The following is a 26,192-nucleotide window of genomic DNA, read 5'->3' on the forward strand; positions in this document are numbered from 1 at the left end:
CCGCGGCCCCCGCCCTCGCGTGTCCGCGCCGCTGCCCGCGCCCCGGCCGGCCACGCCGAGGCCGTGGCTCCGCGCGCCCGCCCCGCGCCAGGCTCGCGGCTCCCGGGCGGTGTCCTCGTCTATGTGGGCGCGCTCCTCGGGCCGAGCCGCCGCCGCCCGCCGCCCCGGGGCTGTGCGTCCGCGCGCCGGGCGCGGGCAGCTGGGTGCTCGGCGCCGCCAGGCCAGGCGCGGGCTGCTGGGTGCGCGGAGCTAGGGGCGCGGGGCCCGAGGCGGGCGCGTCCGCCGCCGAAGCCATGAGCGGCAGCAGCGGCGGTGCCACCGCCCCGGCCGCGTCCTCCGGCCCCGCGGCGGCGGCCAGCGCGGCGGGCTCCGGCTGCGGGGGCGGCGCCGGCGAGGGCGCCGAGGAGGCCGCCAAGGACCTGGCCGACATCGCGGCCTTCTTCCGATCCGGTGAGTACTGCGGTCGCCTCGCGGTCTCGGCTGGCCCGGCGCGCCCCGATCCCCGGCCCGGTGCAGCCCTGCGCGCTCTCGTCCCTGTCGCCGCATCGGGGCTCCGCGATCCACGCCGGTGTGTCAGGTTGCCCACGCTGCCCGTGTGCTGCGGATCGAACCGGGTTCCTTCACTCGCTTTCCTGGCACTCGCCCCCCGGACACCCCTCGGTCTCCAGCTGCAGCGGCCACGGCCCCGCGGGTTGGGGCGCCGGCTCTTTGTCTCTCGCTGGAGGGCCGAGGAGGCGGCGGCCGGGACGGCGTGGGCGGAGGCCGGCGTCCCGGAGGACGAGCTCACCGGGACCCGGGACAGCGGGCTCTGCCCTGTGATGGCTTTTGGGCCGCTGGTAGCTGGACCCCCAACCCCATTATAAGCGAGTGTCCTGACTCGGGGCTCTAGCCTGTCATCTCGCCTTGGCATACGGTTCTGTGAAACCGGGCAGCCATCGCACCTCAGCCCAGGGACCGAGGACGGTGGCCGAGCTGAGGCGGCGGTCGGGTCGAGCCATTGTCTCTGGGGGAGGCCGAGGCAGAACATCTGGGACGGTGGTGGCCTTGGGGACAGGCGTAGGGCCGGGGCTTGTGGGCATTGCGTGGGTGGCGTGGACCTGGAGGCAGTGCGGGGCGGCTCAGGGTCCGCTCTGGCCAGCCGGCGGTGGCTAGCTCCGAGCCGGGCGGGCGGGCGGGGCGCGGGTGTGCGGCGCAGGGGGCGTGACGGGGCGTCCGGGGGACCCCGGTGACGGCGCCTCCTCCAAGCCCGGCCCGGCCCAGATCCCGCGCGAGCCGGGCTCGCGTCCGCGCGTCCCGCGTCCCCGCGTGCAGTCCGGTCGGCTTGCGCGTCCGGGAAGCGGCAGAGGGCCGCGGCAGCCTCGGGGGGCCAGCAGCTCGGAGAGCAGCCCCTGGCGGGCCAGGCTCTGGAGTGAGGATGCAGACTCCGCGCTGGAGAGCCGGAGAGGGCGGCCCAGGTCAGGTCCCGGAGGGGCGGGCGGGCCTGGGCGGGCGCAAGGAGGCTGTTCGCCCGCCTCCGGGAGGACGGCTGGGTGAGCCTTGGGGTCTGGTGAGCGGCCTGCACCGGGGTGACCTCCGAAGCTCAGGTTCAGCTCCCAAATTGGGAGAGATCAAGACGCCAATTCGGGTCATTGGGAGCTAGCAATTGAAGCAACTGGCCCTGGGCGAGGCAGAAGTTAGCAGGGCCGTTAGATACCTGGTATAGTTCTGTCTTCTTGATCTTTGTCTGGCAGTTATTTTTGATTCGTCTTAACCGATTGGTTATGATTAGAAGTGACACATTCCGTCTCGGCGATGTCAACTTGGGTTTAATATACTCTCCTGTACTCCAGCTCTTGTGAGGTCCTTGCAGAAAGCTGTTTAGAAAAACACCAACTCCTTCGAGCGAAAGCTTTAACAGTTTTTAAATTTTTAATTTTTTAAAAAATTTTTTTGGCTTGTGACTGGCTGGGTAGAGTGGAACTGAGCTATACTTTCTCGGTGCCCAGAAGCTATCATTCTTTATTTTTCTCTCACCTGTCACAGAATAATAGATTTTGTGCAGAATTCAGCTTCCTGCTGTTAGCAAGGTTCTTGTGCCGTAGAGATTTTTTTCCCTTTTTTTTTTTTTAAATTCTGTTGAGACTAGACTTTCTTACACCTTAATGCACAGTTGAGGAATGGCTTGTTTCCAGGATTCCCTAAAGACCTGCTGGTCTTGATTGCCTCTCTTCGCTCTGTTTCCTGTTCTTACCTTCTCTCAGTCCTGGGTTGCCTATTCATTTTTAGAGATCCTGTCCAGGTAATGCCACCAACTGCTCTATTCCTTTATTTCACCCTCCAAAGTGACTCGACAAACTTCTTTTTTAGTAAATTGACTCATGGTCAGGAGCCAGGGCAGAGTTTCAGTTGGCCTTAGGAGAATGGTCCCATCCCAGGGGGTAGCAGCTCTGAAGCCCTGTCCCAGATCTTAGTGGTTGGCATATAGGCCACTGATGTGTAGTACAGGATGCACAGGGGCTGGTGAGTTTGAAGCATGGGTATCGTGGTTTTAAGGGTGGCCTTGGCTGGGGACCTCATGGAACGGAGGAGTTCAGGTAGGAGGACCTCCAGGAAAGATTTGCTTAAATGTGAATGAGGAGACCACGTTGTCAAATCCACCTGTACCGTCTTTAAGATGTACAAGCGGGGAAGGTATGTTCCCACTGACTGGGAGGCCACGTCAGGGTGTGAAGAGTCTCTAGGGTGTCTGAGCTTGGCCCTGAGGTTGCCAGTGTGGCAGGAGGCAAAGGCTTTCTGTTGCTTCCCTTTACCTTCCCAGCTCTGCAGCTGTAGTGGCTTGATCCCCCTTTAATGGTTTATTCCTTCTTGCTTCTTTGTGACGCTTTTAGTTTTGTAGCCATAGACCGAAACTGGTACTCCTGGTTGGATGAAAGAAGAAAAGATACCAGCTTAACAGAACTTTTCAACAGAGCAGCTCAAAAATAGAATGAGCTACTGTGTCACACTCTCCCCTCCCCCACTTCAGTGGAGGTGTTTAAGCAGAGATGCTGCCACCTGCCACGATTTGAAGGTGGGTGCTGGGGACTGGATGTGTGTCCTAGGGTGGAGGAGACAGCCTGTGAGGACTGTTTCCCTTTCTTAGGTACTTTGTAGTTCCTTCAGAGCTGTTAGTGCATATACATTGTTTTTTTTGTTTTGTTTTGTTTTGTTTTGTTTTTTTTTAGTTTTCTTTGAATTCTAGGGCAGTGGTCACTCAGCATCCATCTCACTCAAGGTCTCACCTCCTGTGCTATTTCATTCCCCACTAAACACTTTATTATTAAAGAAAATTCCCTATTCATTTTGGTAATCCTGACCAGCCATTCTTAGGCTTGGTGTATGTATGGTGGTGGCAGGCCCATTGGTGCTAAAGTGGGTTGAGTAGGCAGCTAGCAGGTTTTTGTTGTGTATTTATGTGTGTGTGTGTGTGTGTGTGTGTGTTTTTAATGTCAGTGGAATTTAAACTTCACCTTTCTTTGTTCAGAGTGGAACACTGAAGAAGATAAACACAATTTCAAAACCAAAACAAAGAGGTACTGCAGAATAGAGCTAGGCCAGCTTCCGTCTTTCACGGACGGGGAGCCAGGCTTACAGGATGGCTCTGTGACTTTTCCCCAGATTGGAACTGGGTAGATACGGGGTCAGGCCTGAGAAGCCTGATAGGACTCTGCTGCTCTTTCCCGGATGCCTGTCATGGCCAGGATGCGGCTTACACCAGTTCTCAACACCCCTGGGACCACTCACTTTTATTGCCAATCTATTTTGGGTCCCTGTCCTTGTGGCAATAAATCATTCTTTCAGAGCTCTGTATTTAACCTTGCAAGAGTGTGTGTAAGGGGGGGGCACTTACATAAATGCATTATTTTTAACCTGCCTGGCATGCTTCGGTTGGTCGGTTGGCGTTAAGTGAATGTGTGTGGAGAACAAAGGTTTGTGGTTATTCGGAAGCCATCACACTGGGTGTCTTTCTTACGAAGTCTTATTATGGATGCCTCTCTGCAGCCCCCCTCTTTCCCTAGGACTCCATGAGGAGAACCGAGGGTATCGCTTTGTGAGTGAGCAGCGTGCATGCTTTTCGCGCTTTGAAATGATGGTCTTCTTATGGACCGTGAGGGAAATTTTCTTTATATTTCTTCCCTTAGTACCATTTAAGCGGCAGGCTCCAGCCTTGCGTTCTGAAGCTTGGAAGCTGTGGTCATCTAAGTACTAAGACAGTGATTGCATCCTGAACTGGGTCCCTGGTACTCTCCATATGTTGAAAAGGAAAGATGGAAAAAGTGTGACGGGCTAGTGAGTGTTGGTCTCTCCCTTTTAGGTGGCTTAGCCACTAAGCTGTTTCAGAGGAAAGTTAGGAAAAAACAAAAACAAAAACAACAACAACAACAACAACAACAACAACAACAAAACCCACCCAGAAATGACCTTTCAGAAATGACACAGGGCAGTAAAATCATCACTGACAACAGCTCTCCATTGAGACATTACAAAATCACTTATTGATGTGGTATATTTTATTATTTTTCCCCATTTGCAATTTAACTGTCTAGATACAAGTGAAGATTTAGATGAAGCTATTTTAACGGTTTAAATTTTTAACCAAGATTTTAAAATGAAGTTGGTGGTGATATTCAAAGTAAAATGTGGCTTAACTATGATTTTTTAAAAGGTATGATTAAAAAAGAAAATTAAAGCTGGACATGGTGACACATGCCTTTAACTCCAGCAGGCGGATCTTTGTGAGTTTGAGGCAAGCTTGGTCTACAAAGAAGTTCCAGGAAAGCCTGGGCTACACAGAGAAACCTTGTCTTATGGAAGCAAGCAACCCCCACCCCGCCCCGAAACCACACACACACACACACACACACACACACACACACACACACACACACAGAACGCAAACAAAAACAGGATAGTTTTTAAAAAAAACTTCTAAGATGTTATGATGAATTTGGAATTTGTTCCCAAATGATAGTAATGTTTGAAATTATCAACTTTAAATAAACTATTCCTGATATTTATTCTGTTTACCTACTTTATTCCTGCACCACAGAAATAAAATGTTATCTCTTACTCTTGGCAGAATTCCAGAGAAAAGTCAAATTTTTAATCAATGGCCACACTTACCTAGAAAAATCTCTTATGTTGATAGGAGGGAACTGTGTTATGTCATAAAAAGCAGAAACGGTGACCTTCTTCACCCTTCCTCGGTCCTACAGTGGAGTGGTCTTTGTTACTGTAAATGCATTATCATGACATTACCACAGGTAGACAGGTCCTGTGTGGACAGTGAAGAAGAAAGCGTTTGAGTAGCAATCCCTCCCCCCCCCCCCCAATTCTAGTGGAATGTGTTTTCTGCTTGGAGTCCTTTGCCTCATTCCTGCCTCTCTTGTCCTTTGCCCCATCCTTGGAGAACTGACAGGTGATTGAATGATCTGCCTGAGGACAGGTGTTCTTTGTATCCTCTCACTCTTGGGTTAATCTGATGGGGTGCATAGGTCAGGAGGGGCCCTCAGCTGGAGCAAGGCCATGTGTTGTCCCTAGAGTGCTCACCTGTCTTGGCAGGGTTCCCTGTGGAGCTGGTCACCTGAAGGGGAGCACAGGAATGAATACAGTGGTGCAGAACTTGGTGGTGACCCCTGGGAGCTGCCCCTTTTACTCTGTCTCATTCGAGGATGGTCCTTGCCTGTGTCTCTTGCTAAAAAAAACAAAAACAAAACAACAAAACAATAACAACAACAAAAACAGCCTAAGGCTGTGGTGTGTAGCTGTCTTCTCTGCCTTCTGTCTGAGTTTTCCTGATTCCTGTAGAGAATCGTTGTCTTAACCAACACTCCACCAAGCTCCACTAAACCCTGTTTTTACTTCAGCTCCCTGCCAGCTTAAAGAGACTAGTAGTTCTTTCTTTATTTTTTTAAACTGTTTGCCTTTATTTTATGTGTATTGGTGTTTCACCTGTGTGTATGTCTATGTGAGACTGTCAAATCTTGGAGCTACAGACAATTGGGAGCTATCACGTGGGTGCTGGGATTTGAACTCAGGGCTTCTGGAAGAGCAGTCAGTGCCCCTAACCGCGGAGCCATCTCTCCATCCCGAGACCAATATTTCTAATAGGCACTCCCATGGTTGGTTGTGATGTTATTAGGGGTCATGTGTCTTCTTTATAGGAAACCTTGCTCTTAGCATTTATGGTTAGTTTGAATTCAGTTTGAATTCTTAGTCAGTAGTAGAAACATTAAATTTCTGTGATAATTGTGTTTTGATCTAAATTTCCTTTATCTATTCTCTACCCATGTAAGGAAGCTCCTTAAGGTCCAAATAAGGAGCCACCTGCTTTCTTGGGAAAGTTGATGTGCATGTCACAGAGTGAGGAGCTGGTGAGAAATGTTTACTTGGAGTGCAGTGAGCCTAGGTGCAACAAGAGGATGGCCTTTTGAAGAGTCTCTCTCTTGAGACTTTGCCCCCTGTGGAGTGTTTAGTCTGATGGTACATGTGTTCTGTCTTGAGGCCAAAGATCTTTTGTTGAGAAGTGTACTTGACTTTTAGGTTACTAGCCACACCTCTGTGATTCTCTTCTGAGAAGATTGCAGAGTCACCTACGGACAAGTGCAGTGTGTTAAATACATCACCCTGTTGGGGTTTTCCTCAGAAAACAAAAGTCCACTCCTGAGTTTCCAAGAGAAAGGTGGCTTGAGGAATCCATCTGGTGTATAAGCGCTTAAAGCACATGTCACTTATATTTCAGTACTGACAGTTTACCATTCCTGCTGCTTTTTAAGTTTTCCCTCTTTGGTGATTTTTGCTGCTGTTCAGACAGAGCAGAGAGAATAATAGTGCGTACAGCACGGTCTGCAGTGCCTCGGTACTCCTGGCAGTGAAGAGGGCTTTCTAGGGATGAACGGCAGTTTTGGAGACAGGTTGGTCTTGTCTTATGGTCTAGTTCATCCCCTTTGGAGCCATCTATTTCACATTCTAATAAGAAGTGAGTGAATGGTTAATGTGTTCATATCTCCCAATGGAAGACCTTAACGGTGAGCTGCAAAAACAGTTCACATGTAAAGGATAATCTTTGATTGTTTACATAAGAGTTTTTGGTCTTACTATTTTCTTTGTTGTTTTTTTTTTTTTGTTCCACTTCTTACATTGACTTCATCATACCTTTCAATTCTCTCTCTCTCCCTCTCCCAAAAGTATACCTATTATTCTGAACCTACCACAGAAGAGTCACTTAACACCAGCCATGTCCTCCAGGAAAAGCTGGCAGTCTGTTGGCATTCTTTCTTGCACAGGCCATTTAATGCTGTCATTTGCCAGGTCCTATGTACGATGTCTCATGTACATTTTAAAACTCAGATCTTCTCTTCAGCATGTGGTGCAGTTCTGGGTTACAGATGGGTCTGTCAGCTTCTTCTGAGGGTAAATGACCTGCCCCAGTTCCCTCTTACAAAGCCACCTGTTCTCCTGATTTTCCTCAGAGAGGGAGAGAGTAAAATGACCTCACTCTACACAGCATCCTGCAGAGTCTGGATTGTCATTTGAGAATGTAATACATAGATTCTTGGGTGTTGATGGTCAAAGCTATAATTTACCAGTGTAGAATCAAATAAAAGTGGAGAAAAAAAGGTTCCAGGATAACAAGCATTTCCTCTGTGTTGGTTTGGGCTCTATAATTTAGTTTCTCTTTCTATTTTTTTTTTTAACCGAATTACATCAGATGCTCCTTTTCACAGATAACACAAGCACCCCTAGATTTCCAGGTGAGGTGTTCTTTTATCTGACTCCCATCTGCTGCGGACTAGGGGAAGTCTTGCTGGAGGCATTGCTCCCGTGTCTTTGGCTGTCTGGACTGGCTGGAAGTACTACGAGATGTCTGTGGCGACAAATGCAGTGTTGGCAGGATGGGCAAGGCAGAGTCACTTAGCCAGGGAGGGAACTCCTTAGGGCCATCTCTGTGTCCTCGAGTCCTAGGGCTTCCTTTCCAACTTAGCGAAAGAACAAGTTGGGGATGGGGAGAAGAGAGAGCCAGGGAGCTCCTTTTTGAAGGGGCAGTTTTCCTAAGTGGCTGGGGGCATCCTGGTTTGCGTGTGTAAAGCCATTTTGTTCTCCCCACTCCTTCCTTTGCTGTTTTTTTTTTTTTTTTTTTTTTTTTTTTTTGGTTTTTCGAGACAAGGTCTCTCTGTGTAGCCTTGACTGTCCTGGACTCACTTTGTAGACCAGGCTGGCCTCGAACTCACAGCGATCCACGTGCCTCTGCCTCCCAAGTGCTGGGATTAAAGGCGTGCGCCACCACGCCCGGCTCCTTTGCTGTTTTTCATGCTGTGTACAAGTAGGCTATGTTGAAGCTCTAGTGGTAGGGAGGAAGGGCATTTCTCCCTCTGCTTTGGTGAGACAGTTCTTAGGCATTTGTTTTGGGCTCTTCTGTTTATGCACTACGGTTTCATCAGCCTCAGTTCATCTGGTAGCCTCCTAATTTATAGGGTTTTCAAGTCCCCCCTCCCCCCTTAAACTCCTAGTCTTAGACAATTTTGAAAATTAAAAGAACATAATTGGGTAGGTGTTTAGTGTGAAATTATGGGTTACTTTTGACCCATTATTACAGTAACTCTTTTATTTCCAAGTCACCAAGGTCATACAAAGGGCAGGTCCACATCCGCTTAACTGAATTGTAGCTTCACTGTTACCTTTGTCCGTTCAGGGTGTTTAGTTGGCTGTGTCTTCTTTGTTAAATATATTGTTACATTTATTGGAAGGTGAAGAAACTATTTTGAGGAGTCAGAGCTAACATTGTGCATGGAAGAAGGCTAGCTCTGCTTTCCTACTTGTTACCATTGCACTGCTTGCTTTCTGGGCTCTCTTTGTGTTTAGATACATTGTTTCAGTTTTGATTGCGAACCAGTTGAGTAAGTGGTAGATGTTGAGGACACCCATTGACTGTAAATCAGCAGTTCTCAGCCTGTGGGTCTTGACTCCTGGGGTGTGCTCCCCCATCAGATATCCTGTATATCAGATATTCACATTATGATTCATAACAGTAGCAATATTAGTTATGAAGTAGCAACAAAATAATTTGGTGGTTGGAGTCACCATAATATGAGGAGCTGTATTAAAGCATCCCAGCATTAGGAAAGTTGCTCTAAATGGTTCCAAACGTGTTTCTAAGAGCAAGAAGATGCCCTGATGTAATGATGAGGATTGGGAAACTATTGTTTCTTTTTTTGGCGGGGGGAGGGGAGACAAGGTCTCCTTAAGTAACTAGGTAGGCCTTGAATTTGTGATGTTGCTTTGGCCTCCCTGGCGCTGGAGTTACAGGCCTGTAGAACTGTACTTTGTGAGTACAGTACCATCATATACAGCTACTAACTTAATACAATTCTATCTGTTGACAAATGTACTCTTAGCAATTAGGAAGTAAAATGGGAGTTTCGAGACCGCCAGTGGATGCAATCATGACATGGAGATCTTTTATATTTATTATGAGCTTATGGCACCATAGCTGGGCAGATTCTGCCACGTAGCCTGTTAACCCGTCCATCTTAGTCTCTAGTTCCATCTACTTCCTCTATGTCTGGCAGGAAACTACCCTGCCTGAGATTCCTTCCCAGAGTGCCTGTCTTTGCTGGAAGTCTGCCTTCCTCTCTTCCCTCCCTTCCTTCCCTTGGAAGGAAGTGCATGTTAACAAAACATTGAGACAGGTAATACTTAACAATATCAAAGTCCAGTCTGTTCTCAGCTTTCTGCTGGTGCAGAATCAGCATCTGAATATACAAGGGCAACCTTGACACAGGGCACAAGAACCTCACTCCAACGCAGAGGAAAATGATGGTCCATGGTCATTTTAGGATCACGTATAGCAGTGTTTATAGCTCTTTGGATGCCATTAATAAGAACATCTCCTTAGTTTGTCTCTTCTGTTACGTTGATGCAATTGGATATTTGTACTGATGACCATCTGTCAGTTTGAGATGTATGATTCCTCATTAGCTCCAGGCCATGGAGTTTTTGTCAGTATGGATTCCACATATCGAGGAGCAATCCTGCTGTATCCAGCTTCCCCAGTACATCTTTCTGCCTCACTGCCAGCCAGCTGCCCCACTGTATTCAGCTTCTTCCTCTATCCAGCTGCCTCACTGCCAGCCAGCTGCCTCACTTTATTCAGCTTCTCCCTGTATCCAGCTGCCTCACTGCCAACCAGCTGCCCCACTGCATTCAGCTTCTCCCTGTATCCAGCTGCCTCACTGCCAACCAGCTGCCCCACTGCATCTAGCTATCCCAATGTGCTAGTGTTACTTTCATCACTTGGTTCAGGTGGTGACACCAGGTCTCTTTCCCTTTGTAATTGCTTAGCATTTTGTGGGGGGAAGATAATACGAGGCTGTGCAAAACCCTTTTTCTTTCCCCCTTTCCATTTGTCTGAATTACTTACTACCTGGTTTGCCAAATAGTGTTTTTCCTAACATTATTATTCTTAGTTGCTTTTTTGTTGTTGTTGTTGTTCCTACCATAAGGAAGAGGTTTTCCTTGTGCTCAGTGTAACCTGTGCTGGTTAACTCAGGCCTCATGAGCTGTTCTCTGTGCGTTGTTAGTTGCAGCCTTGTTGTCATTATCAACAATTTCAGCACCAGCTTCAGGCTGCCTCCTGTATCTTTTGTGACCTATCTCTATCATTTTATTATATTTTTAGCATTTTCTCACTTCGTGGCACAATAAATAGTTCAAGGATCATCTTTTTCCCTTGCTCCAGCCCAGGGATCAGCCATTACTGATTCATTTTAGCAGAATGAGCACTAAGTGTGCTCACTGCCTGTAGAGCCTCTCAGTGGACTGAGCTCGTGATTGTGTGCATAAACACTGCATAACCAAAAACACACACTTAACATAATTACACAGTTGCATTCATACTCAGGTGTTTTCCTTCACCTAACGCATGGTAGAAAAACTGTGTTCCATGTACTCAGGCCTCCCCGCTCACAGGGTGCTGCTGGTCTTTCTGGTCCCATGTTTGTGATTCCTTTTTTGTAGTGAGGTGTCCGGCTTCCCTTCTCTCACATGCAGAAACAATTTCAGAATACTTACTTCTGCCAAGGTGTATACAGATGTCCATCTTAAAGTTGAAAGTGTCTGTCAGTGGTCCTGGTCAGTGTTCATTCTGCCTAGAATCTTGTCAGACAGTCATCCAAAGTAGCATCCCCAACGATGCTGGACCTCACTGGCCATGTGCTTTCCCAAGCTGCTATGGCACAAAGTTGGAAATAAGGAGTTGCCAAGAAGGAAAGAGAGATCAGTTTCAAATAGATAACGGTTTAGTGACCTGGCACCTTTCTCGAGGAAAAGTTTATCATCTTCATCTCGTCATACATTAATTGCCAGAGAGAAGAGCTAAGAAGGAAGGTGTTACATCAGTAAGAATGCCCCATATTTGACCATGTCCCCTGGAGGGGGAGACCTGGTGGCACTCAGAGGAAGGATAGCAGGTTACCAAGAAGAGACTTGATACCCTATGAGCATTTACAGGGGGAGGAGGTCCCCCTCAGTCACAGTCATAGGGGAGGGGAGTTAGGGGAAAATGGGAGGGATGGAGGAATGGGAGGATACAAGGGATGGGATAACCATTGAGATGTAATAAGAATAAATTAATGAAATATATTAAAAAAAAAAAAAAAGAATGCCGGGTGAGGTATCTGTGTAGGAGCTGGAGCAGGAGAGGCTGTGAGTTACAAGAGGCTGACTGGGCCCATCTTGTCTCAGGACTCCAGTGCACCCTGCTGCTGCTGGAAGTCTAAAGGCATGGCTTGAAGAAGCGTTGCTGGCTCCCTTCCCCTGACTTTCCTCAGAGACCAGCTGTGGTCAGTGTAATGCAGTGGTTGATACTCCTGGTTTATTGTGGGGATTCTGGGAAAGGTGAGTATATGTGCATGCACGTGCACACATATCCATCCACTCAGTCCTAGAAATCATAAAAGAGTGTGTGAGATTTTTGTGCTACCGGCACAATATTTGCTCTTCTGGTATTGTCTACCCATTTATTTATTATTATTTTTGCATTACATCACATTGTGGAATTTTGGTACCTGATTTGGGGAGATAGACTTAATTTCATGTATTGTGTTCGGCACTTTCTATAAATATTCTCATTCTTGTTAAATTGTATTCTGGGAAATTTGGCCTCTGTACCCCGTCAAGTCCTTCATATGACTAAGACATTTTGTCAACAAAGGATGGTGTTTTCTTAATAGTTTCAGAGAGAGATTTTTGATATTTAGTAAAATCGGAGAGGAAAAAGTCTTGACTGAGGGTGGCATGATTGCCAATGGGCCAGGCATTCTGGGAAGGGAGTTTGGAGGATGAAAAGGTATTTTGGAATTAGAGAATGGACATTGTTTCACAGCAGCGCGAATACATGAAAGGCACTGACTTGTACCCTTCAAGTGGGGTGCCTTTTATAATACCTAACATGAGCCAGGGAAAGGAAAGGACATGGATGGGAGACCCTCAGATGGCTTCAGTGTTGGGGTGCTTTCTGCGATCCCCTTCGAGGAAGGCAGTGATAATCCAGATGTTTGCAGGAGGTTTCTTTTCATAGTCCTTTGGCACAGAGCTGTTTACTGAGTAAACAGAATTAGGGAAGGTGGGCAGAGTCCTGGGGAAAGCGCCGTTTTCCTGGTGATGGCTTCCTCTCGGACATTTCTACTTACCCCCTTCTGGGGTCTAAGAAGGCAGGAAGCACACTATTGGATGGGCTGCCATGGAGCTGATCTAACCTTTGGTCGCAGTGTGGTGGCATGTTTAGTTTAGTCCCCCCCCCCCCCATTTCTTCCTGAGACAGAGATTCTCACTCTGTAGACCAGGAACTCAGTCTGTAAAACCAGGCTGGCCTTGAACTCAGAGATTTGCCTGCTTGTGCTTCCCAAGTGCTGGCATTAAAGGTGCACTGCCTGGCTCATAGATCGTTATCAGTTTAAAACATCTAAAAGCATTTTAACCCCTAAACAGCTAAGCTTAATTGTAAAACTAAACTATGTGGTCTTCAACCCCATCACCTCCCTGGAAAGCATACATCTCAGAAGGAAGACAACATTTTGTGAGACACTGACATTGCTTTTGGGCATAGTTCCTGAAAGAAGTGAACCTTCAAGACCTTCGTTCTTTGCAGCGCTCTGAAATTCTCTCTTCTGGTCTGTACATCATCAGATGCACATGAAGCAGGTTGCAGGGCGTCCCCTGTGCAGAGTGCCCTGCAAAGGGACCAGAGGGCAGGAAGCAGAGCCTCTTAGCACAGTGCCTCCTGTTGGGCAGTCACCTTATTGGGATGTGAGCTCTGTCATCCTTGTTTCTTAGTTCCAGATGCCTAGCTTAGCATTAGTTAGCACTTGAAGTGGTTTTCATCTTCAAAGGACTTTATGGGCATTATTTAATATACATGACACTGTACTGTGTGAGCTGTTTATCCTTCGAGTAGCGTCAGTATGCCAGGTGCCATACAGCTGGAGAAGACAAAAATAATGTTCTGTCTAGTGGGAGTTTATAGTCCAAAGAGGCAAGATGATTAGGCAGGTTCTCTTTTGGCCTCCTTTTAAAATGTGCTGGGGAATAATGTAAAAGTTAAAATTAAAGAGACGACGAGCGAGCACAGGCTATGTAATTGAAATTGCCCTCAAGGTGAAAATGAATTTTGGGATGCTCTTAAAAAGACATAGTACATGAAGTCTCATTTCTCACACATCGATCCATAGATGTGGTGTCTTCCTCTGCTCCAGGCCACAGTGGCAGGGCAGACCAGGCGGAATCAGTCTGGGTTCCCCTCCCTTGCTCATCCCCAATGCCTACTTTAGGGTGCTGCATTACAGTGGAGATCACATGTGAGGGCAAGTGGGCTTCTGAGCTGCAGACCTGCTCTGATTGCTCCCCAGGCTCTGCAGAGCCAGGCTCAAGGGAGCCGTGAACCTGTTGCCCATCACTGTATTCTTCTCTGTGTCCAGTACTTCTTGTACTGGCTGGTCATCCTGTTTGAGGTTTGCTTTCCCCACATGAGCTCTGTTGCCTTTGGGAAGCTTCACTGTCTTGTCTGTCCTCTGCTTGCTCCCTGCCGTCCATTGGCCTTGCCATGGCATCTGTGTACAGCTCATTTTTTGCTCTGCTTCATCTGGGTTGTTCTTTCACTTGTGAGTAGGAGCTGCTGGGCCCTCTAATCCCACTGTAGCTCCCAGGAGACAACTGCTAATTTATACCCACATTTCTTTAACTCAGACCAGCACAGTCACCTGGATTTTATTCTTAAGCCTCAGGATCTGATATAGCAGTTCTAGGATGGTGCCCTGGAATCTGTATTTTGAAAAACACACACACACACAAACAAACAAACACCTCAAGGTTAATGCACATGTAGACAGGTCCTGTAAGGCATAGCTTAGATTGCTGTGGATCCTGGGAATATATGCATCCAGCTATGTTATAATAAAAAACACCCGAGGCCAGTACTTACCAGGAAAGTGTGTTTATTTATCTCACAGTTTTGGAGGCTGAAAGCCCCAGCCCCAGGGCTTAGACTCTGGAAAGGGCCCCTGACCCAGATACGCGACAAGAGCACCTGCAGACCTTTGGAAGTCCCACTGCAGGACAGGAAGGTGGAGTGGCTCAGGGTTCAGCCTCACTCTGAACAGCTACTTCTCTCACATAGAACTAACCCAGGGTCTCAGGAGAACTGCCCGAATCCCTACTGAGGGCAGAGCTGCCAGCAAACTGGGGACTTTACACCAGGCTCCGCCTCTTAAAGATCTATCGCTCCCCAATGTGACTGCTCTGAGGACCAAGGCTCCAGCTGGTGTATATCTTCTAGGGACAAGACATGTCAACCGTCAAGCAGGACTCACAGCCAGTACTGAGTAAGGTGTGGTAAGTGTAGTTTGTAGAGTCTTTCCATTAGCGCACCTCATGCAAATGAAGAGGGGTGGGGGTATGACCATCAATGAGGTACACATGCTTTGTGAAGGAGAAGACACAGTTGAGCCTCCACACTAAGGAAGAGACAGGGTTGCCATAGAGATGCTGCACCGTACTGAAGGAGATTGGAGCGCTCACACCGTAAATTATCAGAACAGATGGCTTGTCATCTACGTTCTCCCAGCCCGTATTCTTTATACTGATACTCCGAGCACTACAGATGCCAGCTCTTTGTTCTTTTCCTGTGGAGATGACAGAGTTCACACCGAGTGAGATCCGAAATGGGTGGTATATGCCACGGACACGTGGTGGGGATGGAGGGTGGGAAGCCTTTGCGGCATCTTGGAGTAGCCTCTTGAACTCTGCGCGTAGAGCACACATATAATTTGTATTATTTTCAGCTCCCACCTAGTAAGTTTCACACTGTCTCTAAGTATTATTTTTGTGATGTTGAAGATTTAAACCCAGGATCTTGTGCAAGTACCCCACAGCCGAGCCACATTCTCAAATCCTTCACTTCTTATTTTGATAGCACCAATCAGGCATGGAGGAGGTACAACACACTGATACACACACACACACACACACACACACACACACACACACACATCAAATATACATGTGTATAAATGTGTGTGTGTGTGTGTGTGTGTGTGTGTGTGTAGTTTTCTTTTCAAGGTAAGGTCTCTGTGTAGGTTTGCTTACTGCCTTGAGACCATTCGCTGTCTGAGTCTTCCAGGTGCTGCGATTCTAGAGCGCAGCGCCAGCACCTGGCTAGTCAGGGGTCATCTTTCTCCTGGTTTGATAGAAGCTGAGATTTGGTGTGAGAGGTCTGTTGATAAAAGGATACTGTAGGACCACTCTGGGTTTAGGCAATGCATTTACTTCCACAGTGCTTTCATATGTGGACAGCCAAATAAAGGGTATTTTTTTTTGTGAGGCGGTCTCTGAGGTTTTTACCTTTTCTGTTCTGGCCCGGGGTGTTGTGCACCTCTTGAAGATTATAGCTCTTCTTAAGTAAGAACAGTGGTCTTTCTGCGGGAGGCTGGCATTCCATGAAGCCTGTTGCTTCTTGTTTTCACCATGACTACAGAGAGCAGAAAGGTGCTGAAAACACGCCACACTAAAGAAATGATAATTCCTTCTGTTAATGTCACTGAAAAACGCCTTCTGTTGGAAGCATTGGTTATTAATACAGTTGTAGATTCTTACGTGCTGTCAGCACTTAGAAGCCTCAGCAGGCTTTCCTGTGTTCATTTTCATGAATTTTACTATGTGTCATACATCAACAGTTACTTGCAATAGGAATGAACAAGAACATTTCCCAGGCTCCTCAGACCTTCCTGCACTGCCTATGCGTGACTGTGGGTCTTTTTGTTTGTTTTTTTGTTTTTGACTCTGGGTCTTGTTGATCATTCCTCTGCCCACAGCAGGATCCTTCGCTTCTCTGTGCTGTTGCTCTGCTTGTTGGCTTCACATCTTCTCAGCAGAGACCCACAGGCCAGTTAGCTTGCTTCTGTTGGAAACATTGACTCATTCAGGTGACTCTAAAGCCAATGAAGGAAAGATTGTTTCAAAGCATTATCAAAATGCCTCTGGGTTGAGAGGATGTAGTTCATTCAGTCCTTGACTAGCAAGCATGTAGGAAGCCCTAGCCCACCGTCATCCGTCGTCTTCCTCGTCATTGTCACCATCATCACCACCACCAGCAGCAGCAGCTCCTCCTCCTCCTCCTCCTCCTCCACCACCACCACCACCACCACCACCACCACCACCACCACCACCACCACTTTCACCTCAACATCCACCACCATTGCCACCACTGCCTCATTTGCCGCCTCCACCTCCACTGGCTCCACTACCACCGCCAAAACTGAGCGAGGAACCGGTTTTAACAGATAGGCTCATCCATAAGAGTGAGGGAAGTGTGGGAGTGAGCTACGATTTCTTGGGTGGACATGCCAGTCTGAGTGAGTTAGAAGGAAGTTGTCAGATGTTTAGATGTCTGACTTGAGAGGCTGTTTGTTTTGTAAGTTTGTGGCTTTGCTGTGTCTAGCTTTCCTCAGTTAAACAGTGGCCTCTCAGGCAACAAGATCACGGTTGCCTTTGCTTGGCCTCTTGCCCCACTATTGGTGACAGGACCCCTCCCCCTCCATCGTCACTTGTCAGCTAGTTACTCTACAGGAGAAGCTTTCACATTGTGCGCTTAAGTGAAACCCAGCTTTTCACATTACAGGCCCTGTACCCATTTGCATGTGAATGACTTATAAAAAATACCAGCAGAACGTAGGCATACTGAAGGCTGGTGGTGGTCTGCGCATGTGCAGTGGTGACGACCCCTGGTTTCCAGTAAACAAAGGACTGTCTGAAGAAAAGTGGGTGAAACAAAGTGGTCTCTACCACTTTATACTGCCCTCATTAGATTAACCTCCCTGTAGCCGTATTTCCATTTTATTTTTCCAGTTGTCTATCCACCGTTCATTCTCAGGCTCAGTGTTTCTCCTACTTTTCAAAGGGACTTTGACTTTTCCTTATTCAGGAGAGTGAATAGCCCACAGGTCACTCTGCTGCCTCAGCCCTTCAGAAATAGCCTCCTCTGCCCAGAACTAAGTTTTTTTTCCAAGAGGCCTGGACCCCCGTAAACAGTTGTCAGAAACCCCTCGTTGAGAGCTGTGCTGACTTCCTGGTGGTGTGGTCCTTAGGCCCATGTGGGCTTTCTGGCCTCCAGCGGTAGCCAGGCAACAGAGAACAGAGTGCTGGGGGCTGCTGTGCGCGCCCACTCCCCCTTGCCTGCTGAAATGCTGCTCTTCCCAGGGTGCTGTCTTTATTTTCTCACATTGCTTCCTGTCTCCTGTGCTTTTCTCCCCCAAGTTGTGACGTAGCCGTGGAATAATTTTATGCTTGGGGTCATCACAGTCTGAGGGCGCTGTATTAAAGGATCACAGCATTAGGAAGGTTGAGAACCACTGCAGTAGAGAATCCGATCGATTCTGTTTCAGCCCCTAACCACAGTCACAAACTGGGAGGGGAGTTGTGTCTCCGAGGTGCCCTGTTTTCCCTCTACCCAAGAGTCTGCCCCACTCTATTTTCCCTTCTCTCTCTCTCTCTGCTTTTGTGCCCTGTCACTTGGCAGTCACCTGACTGATTCTCTGTTTGACCTTTACATTTTAACTAGTTTTATATATACTTTAAAGTTTACATTTATGGTGATCCTGGTAAACTTGGCTTAGCAAATGAACCCGATGGTGGTGGTGGTGGTGGTGGTGGTGGTGGTGGTGGTGGTGGTGGTGGTCGTCGTCGTCGTCGTCGTCGTCGTCGTCATCATCATCATTATTATTATTATTATTATTATTATTATGGAATAATTTAGTTCCTTCTGTTAAACTGCATTATTTTTTGAAAATGATTTTTGCCTCACCTCTGTCCTAGCACACATAATTTCTCCTTGATATTTTATTTCCAAGCTAATTTATTTATTGTCATTGAGCTAGAAATCTACTCCTCTTTGTGCCCCTAGTGTTTGGGGGACCCAGTTGGCGCTTCCTGCTGAAAGAACAAGCAAGGAATGCTGTAGCCCCAGTCTCAGGGGCCAGTTCCCTTCCTGTCTTGGAGTCAGGTGTTCAGTGGTAACTCTTGAGTCAGCAGACTTGGGCAGAAGTCCCAGACATTTTATGGTACAATGTCCTCACTAATAAAAAATTCTGTGGGAGCTGGTGAGGGAGAGAGAAGAGAGGAGGCGGCGGGGGGGGGGGTTGGTGGTGGAGAGAAAAGAGATGGGGGGAGAATATGTTCTTGCAGATGAGGAGGTCAAGAGAGGCAGTGGGAGGGAAGGGCACTGGAAGAAAGCCCTCCTGTTTGATTGGCAGGTGCACTGTGGACCCAATTCCTTTGATTCCTTTGCTGATTGCTTACCAGGTGGGGCCGTCACAGTAAAGAGTGTGAAGAAGCCTCCATTGCCATGTTCCCTATCAGACTTGAGATCTCATTGCCCGTGGATGCTTTTCAAGGTCCGTGTGTCTTGGTGACCACATAGCGGGACAGGCAACTTTGGGAAAACAGTAGCACTGGGGAGACTTCCTGAGCTCTTTGGGAATATTTTTGTGGGAGTGTGTTCACAGCACAGGCAAAGATGTTCCAGGCTATTCTCTGTCTTCTCCTTCTTTGCACTTGAGTTTCATTTCTGGGGCTTTGCCCCACTCCTCCTATCTCCCTTGAGGCTTTATTTATGTCAGCCTGAGAGCGGCCACAGGGCCCGTTACAGTGATGCACAGAGATCTGAGGCCAACCCAGTTTTTTCATAACTAGGCCATGTTGTTTCTACTAAGTAGGATCTTAAGGACTCCTTAAAGAAAAAAAACATTTTAAGGGATGATTGGCTTGCCCTTTCATCTTGATTATGCATGGGGCTTGTCAGGAACATGGTGGTTTCTGAAATGCCTGGGTGAGTTGGTACAGCTATGGGCCACCCCACTGAGCCAAATTGGGAGGCCTGGAAGGAGTGCCTGGTCCCTGGATGCTGGTGACTTCGAACCTGTGTGGCAAGGGCCTTTTCCATCAGCACTGTATCTAAGGAGTGTGCCGTGGGCCTTGCTCTCCCTGAACAACGAACTCTTGCTTTTCTTGGTGAATGGAAAACAGCTTACGTCTTTCAAGTCTTCCTGACTGAGCCTTTCTCTGTAATCCTAATCATCTGGTTCTAGTGTATTCAAGCCCTGGGGAATCAGGACAGGAAGAAAATACACTAGGATTTGTCAGACAGTTCCCTAAAGGATGGGGGGTGGTGGTGCAAGAGTTGCTGGAATAATCTATGGAAAAGTTTTAGAATTCTGGTATTTTAAAGCTGCAAGGGAGCCTGACTAGCTGTGGAGACAGCTGTGCTCAAAGGTGCAAGCATTTGTAACTCAGAGGAACAAAATGCTTTATCTCTGATTCAAGGGCTGGGTCCTCAGGTGTCATTGATTCATAACTGAACTTTACCTGTGGTTTATAGAGCAGAATGCAAGAAATACACTTCCAGGAAAGGGTAAATAGTCTCCAAGTCACGGCTTCTCACTGAGGTGAGTCCCTGAGAGGCTTTCAACATGGATGTCTTTTAATTAAATATTATTATTATTATTATTATTATCTATTTGTTTTTGTTTTTTGAGCCATGGTCTTTTTATGTAGCCCTGGCTGTCCTAGAATTCACTGTGTGGTACATGATGGTCTCAAATTCTCAACAATCTGCCTGCCTTTCCCATCTTTAGTGCTGGGCTTAAAGGTGTGCGCATGCATGCAGAAGCCAGAGGCGTCCAGAAGAGGGTGTTAGGTCCCCAACTGGTGTTACTAATGCTATGAGTGGCCTAACGTGGGTGCTGGGAACTGAGCTTGGGACCTCTGCAATAGTGTGCTCTCAGCTGCTGAGCCATCTCTCCCATCCAGGTCTGAGTATTTGTTACACAATATTAGGTATATAACTTGGTAAAGAACTACTCCTTTTTCCTTATGGTTGATTTCAGGAGTGCTGCGTAGATATACCAGCCGCTTTTATATTCTTGGGGTAATTGCTTTCTAGTGTGGATGTGTGTGCGCACCCTGCTGTTCATCTCTCCCTTTCAGTTGGTGTGTGCCGTGGTTTTGCTGTGTTTGCAGCTTGAAACGCTTAATTCGTGTCACTGCCTGAGTACTGATCTTTGCTCCAGGGATAATGTACTGAAAGACAGACGTGTTGTTGGAAGTGTCACTAAGAAAGCCAAGTCTGTCTGGAAGTCCTGCTGGGGCATGCATGCTTTGTCCATAGGTGGAGGAGGAGCCGTTTGAGAGGGAGCTCTCCACAACTTTCCAGCCTCAGCTGATGGCCAGCTCCAAAAGCTGTATGTGTCCCCAGTGATCTCCTCAGAGTCTAATGTTGTCACCACCACTGCTGTTTGAGTTTTGCTTTTTAGTTTGTCATTTCAGACGAGAAAAACTATCTGGTCCATACACTGTATAAGGATAAATGTTCTAGCAGATTTTTCTCAGTTCAAGAGCTGTATTTTTTTTAAGATTTGTTTATTATTATACAATTTTTTTGCCTGCATATTCAACTGCACGCCAGAAGAGAACACCAGATCTAGTTGTAAATGGATGGTTGTGAGCCACCATGTGGCTGCTGGGAGTTGAACTCAGGACCTTTGGAAAAGCAGGCGGTGCTCTTAACCTCTGAGCCATCTTTCCAGCCCATGAGTTGTATTTTTAAGAGGTCTTTCCTTCTCAGTGGGTGTATCTGAGTCTCTTCCCATTGGGTCCGTATTTCGTTAACAAATGTGTTAGAAAGGTGAGGAACCTGGGTTGTGGTGTGAGTTTGCCACTCAGTGTTAGGGAACAAGTTGCCTTGTTTTATAAGTTCTTATACATTGGTTTCTCCTGTGTGTAATTATCAAGCCTTTGACATTCTTTTTATTACCATGGAGTGTTTGCTTTATTCTCATAAAACGCGTGGTGGAATGCAGCGTAACTGGTCTGCTGTAATTCCAAGCAGTAGTGGTAAGGTAAATGTTTCCAAGTGTAATTGTAATTTTTATATTGGATTTATCCTGACTTTATTTGTTTATTTATTTTAAAGAAGACCGACCACCCACCAGTAGGTTTAGTTCTACCTTTGCAAATATGAAAGTCATGGCATTTTAGAACCAGCTTGGGGCTGGAGAGATGGCTCGGTGGTTGAGAGCACTGACTGCTCTTCCAGAGGTCAGAGTTCAATTCCCAGCAACCACATGGTGGCTCACAGCCATCTATACTGTGATCTGGTGTCCTCTTCTGGCCTGCAGATGTACATAAAAGCAGAGCACTGTATACATAATAATGAATGAATAAATAAATAAATAAATAAATAAATAAATAAATAAAAAGAACTAGCTTGAAAATATCTGTACATTGGTAATATTTGAATAGTACAGTCATCCTGAAACAAAGTAGGTTTTGGTAATTAAAGCATTTAAGGAAGGGTTTAATCATTCAATGCTAAAGGCGGACAGTGTTCACAAAGCAGAAAGCTGTCTAGAGAATCAGGGCTTAGGTGATGTAACAGGAAACAGACAAAGCTGCTGAGAGCAGAGCGGAGGCAGGTGGGCATGGGGCAGGGGAGCACGGGGCAGGGGAGCACGGGCTACTTCTTAGGCACTTAAGAAATGATCCGTGGAGCTCATCCATAGTCTAGGGGTGAATATTCCATATGTCAGACAGACAAAGGGACTTTCTGTCTTTGTAACATGTCCTGGAAGGCTTTTTGCTTTGTTTTGTTTCATATTAGACATGGAAAAGTTGAGACCACCAATTCTTTGTGATGTTTATAATATAAATAATATTCAGCTTCTTTTTCTCTTTTGCAGGAGAGAAAGCACAATAGTGTGAGTAAGTAGTGATGAGAAATTTTTGGTTTTGTTTGCAAGTTTGCAGTTATTTAGTTTTTCATCTTTAACTTTGCACCATTATTCTTGATTTAATTAGTAGTTAAACAGTCTTAGATAGTCACTCATTTAAGGCATTTGGTGAGCATGGATTATATGTCAAATAGTCAATAAAACCAAGACACCTAGTAAAGTTGATTTGTGGCCCTTGAAATGAAATATCATATTTTATGTTTGTGTATATAGGTAGAAATCTACATTTTATACTTTTATCTATTTTAATGTATATGAGTGTTTTGCTTACATGTATGTCTCAGTATCATATGCATATCTGGTGCCTGTGGAGGCTAGAACAGGACATCCAGTTTCCTGGATAATTTGGAGCTGCTGTGTGGGTTCTGGGAACCAAACTTGGGTCCTCTAGAGGAGTAGTCCGCGCTCTTAAACACTGAACCACCTCTCCAGCTTCCAGAAAATGTTCTATTACCTTCTTCATCTAACCACATTAAAATATTAAAATGATATGTAGGTACAGGCCATTAACAAGGTAACAAAATGTCAGTGGTAGGCGATACTGTTGAGCAAGACACGGTGAGGACTGTTGAAACTTGGCTGTCAGCATCCGGTTCTTAAATGGTATCCAGTGTTTGTCTAGACTCAAGATATCATGACGTTACTTGGGGGAAAGGATTGGAAAGTCTAAGAAAGCTACAGTATTGGTGATACTAAGAATATTCTGAAGGCACAACAACACCAGTGTTGCCCAGGGGGGGGCGGAAAAAACCTAAAGCATTTGATTGTTACTACTTCAATGTTATAACCATTAAGAACCAGGTTGTTTATATTTATCAAAAATTATATACATAGCAAATTAGTGTACTGTTGTAAAAAAAAAAACAAAACAAAAAAAATTTTTTTTTTATAATAGCTTTCTGAACAGTAAATTACAAGAAAAACCTGGTGGTGCTGCGTCTTGGTGACCCAAGAAGTCTCTGCTTTTGGGGAAAACTTTACAGGACTATAGTATTTGAAAGCCGGGCGTGGTGGCGCACGCCTTTAATCCCAGCACTCGGGAGGCAGAGACAGGCGGATCGCTGTGAGTTCGAGGCCAGCCTGGTCTACAAAGTGAGTCCAGGCCAGCCAAGGCTACACAGAGAAACCCTGTCTCGAAAAACCAAAAAAAAAAAAAAAAAAAGAAAGACTCTAAAAGTGTAAACTTTGAGTAAGGCTAGCTACATGGGCTGCCAACTCTAAACTGTGGGACCGGGATAGCTTACTGGGGTGGCACAGTTGGGATGGTGGAGGGATGCAGGCCTGCTGCTGTAGCATGCGTTTTTAGTTGGCTACCTACCAAGTGCTTGTTTCAAACAGGGCTGGTTTAAAGGGCTACTTAGTTGAAGTTCCTGGGTTTTGTAGCTGCTACTGCTTGGGTAGTTTTTGGACTTGAGCTTCTCTGATTAAAAGATTAAGAAACTGGAGGGAGTAAGAAAGGGAAAGCAAGATGACTATAATTAGGGTTTGAATAAATGTATAACCAAATAGCATTCAAACATTGTTTAAAAGATTAAGACGTGGGGAATGAAGTCCACTCAGAAGTAGCAATACCCGGGCAAAAATAGCATCTTGATTTAAACTGAGCTAAATTACAAAGTCACTGAATTCACTGTCACAGGCAGTGACAGGAACCCTGTTGTCTTGGACACAAAGGCTCCTGTCTTCTGGGTGACAGTCACCCTCAAGTGGCAGTCAGGGTCGGCCAGCATGCAGAATGAAGCCCTTTCTGTTGCAGAGCTGGATTAATGGAGTTGGGCACTAACAATGGCTGATGAAGCTACAACACACCCCGACAAAAACACATGTGGTTGCAGTAAGAGAAGTGAGTAACTAACTGCCTGTGTTGTGACTGCACAGGGAAGTGCAGCACTGCGTCACTGCTGGGTTCCATTAGGCAGAGTGGGGCAGCCTGAGTGGTAAGATTTGACTGGGTGAAAGTTCATAGCAAGGTACAGCGATGAGGCAGGCGTTGTCCCTGTCATGCTGCTGGAGGGACCAAGAGTGGCATCTGTGGAGGTGGAGGTGGGATGGAGCGTCACTGCAACCTGCATTGTGGGGCGCAGCTGGCCTCGCAAATAGCTTCCACATCTTTGTAAGGGACAAATAAACCTCCCTAGTCACCTTAGAAGCTTACCTTGGTGATGTTTTCAGCTAGCAGTGAACCACTCATAAAAATCACCCTTAGAAGGAGATTGAGAATCTTCAAGGATGTTAGGAGAATCAATTGAGAATCATCACGTATTGGAGGAGCCCTGCATTCCATCAAGAACAGCGCTGTGGACTGCTAATGCACCAACGTAGCTCACTAATTTCTCATCCTCCACTCTGGCTTCCTGCTTGCTTGTTATAAGCTGAAAATGCTGGCACTGACCTAAAAGTTCCGAGGCTTTGTTTGGCTCCCACATGGAAATCAGAATCGTCTGTGTCTGATTCGTCCTCCAGGGCTGGCCAGTTTAAGCAGAGGCTGCCTGACATCTGTGTGTCTTGATTGTGCTATTAAAATACAAAAGAGTGCTGAATAACAAACGAGGCCATGGGTAAGTTCACGAAGGGTCTTTCTAGGCAAATGAAATAAAGGAATGTAGACACCGAAGCATTGCAGAAGGATAGATTTTTTTTTCTTGTGCTTTTAAGAAAGTTACACTTTATAATGCTGCTGAGTTGCAGAAAGGCTGGAGGTGGCTTCCATCCAGTACTGTTGATGCGTTACTGGTGGAGGTGGGCTGTCGGGTCCCAGATTGAGTAGATGGACAGGCACTTCCCAAACTTTTGGCACCTGACTTAGTAGATTCTTGGTTACTGCAGTGAAACTGGGGATTTAGCTAATCTGAAGGAGGGAGCTGGCAGCCTTGCCTCTGGCTAGGAAGGCTTCAAGGGATGGACTGGCAGGCCCTTAAATAGCTGCTCATTAACCTTTTTTTCTGTTTCCTGTTTGTCTGTGAGGGTGTACTTCCGCACCAGTCAACTTTAGTACACTTTGAGGTAGGAAAAGATGCACCAGTAGCTCTGAGTATGCTCAGATGGCTTATTGTTTAGACTGGTTAGGAGAAAGCCCACACACTGCGGGATGCTGGCTGCAGCAGAGGGTAGCATCCCCACCTTATGAACTTGTCCTTTCAAAGCAACCTGTTCATTCCAAAGGGAGCAGTCACACAGCAGAAGGGAGCCGCACACCTGTACCCCAGGTACCTGAGAGGCAGAAGTGGGAGGATGAAGCGAGCCAGGAGGTTGTGACTGGCTTGGATAATACAGTGAGACCTGGTCTCAGAGCAGTGACAAAGGACACTCCCAAGCACGAAAACAGATGCAGCAACTAGAGTAGATGCTGTCTGCCGTCGAGACCCATGACTTGTGGACAGGGAAGAACTGCACTGTACCTCTATTTTGTGAATTTCCAGCGGAATTCAGCGTTCTTTCAGCTGCACAACTACCATGGCGCTTTCAGGAGCATCTCCAGCTCGACATCCCTGGGTATTAGGGCAGTTTCCAGATTATGCTAGCTTTTGAGCATCTCAGAATATGTTCTCATTTGTCACTTCAGAAAATTAGCATGTATTAAAGTGACAGATCTTTTTATTTCATATAATAATGAAGCATACACTACTTTAAAGTCTTTTGACTATTTTTAAAAATTTAATTGGGCTTCTCTTTAAGTTTCTCTGTTACTTGCCCACTCTCTAGTTTTTTTGTTGTTGTTGTTGTTTTTAAGATTTATTTATTTATTAGTTATACAGTATTCTGCCCATACACAGAAGAGGGCACCAGATCTCATTATAGATGGTTGTGAGCCACCATGTAGTTGCTGGGAATTGAACTCAG

At 46.6% G+C, this 26,192-nt stretch overlaps 1 protein-coding gene across 4 annotated transcripts in view; it reads left to right on the forward strand.

The window, feature by feature from the left end:
- The first annotated feature begins 241 nt into the window (after positions 1 to 241).
- Positions 242 to 26,192, forward strand: part of TRIO (trio Rho guanine nucleotide exchange factor) — a 290,433-nt gene continuing 264,482 nt past the window's right edge. The window contains exon 1 of one of the 4 annotated variants that reach the window (XM_084781263.1): positions 242 to 450. In XM_084781263.1, coding sequence (XP_084637389.1) covers positions 294 to 450 — 157 coding nt within the window. In that variant the 5' untranslated portion in view covers positions 242 to 293. Of the gene's footprint in view, positions 451 to 1,316; positions 1,455 to 26,192 lie in introns of those variants that run through there. The other 3 variants (XM_084781260.1, XM_084781259.1, XM_084781261.1) reach the window with 3 other exon arrangements.

The sequence above is a fragment of the Acomys minous genome (assembly GCF_964271855.1).
Source record: "Acomys minous genome assembly, chromosome: 5".
In the NCBI taxonomy this organism is placed as follows: Eukaryota; Metazoa; Chordata; class Mammalia; order Rodentia; family Muridae; genus Acomys; species Acomys minous.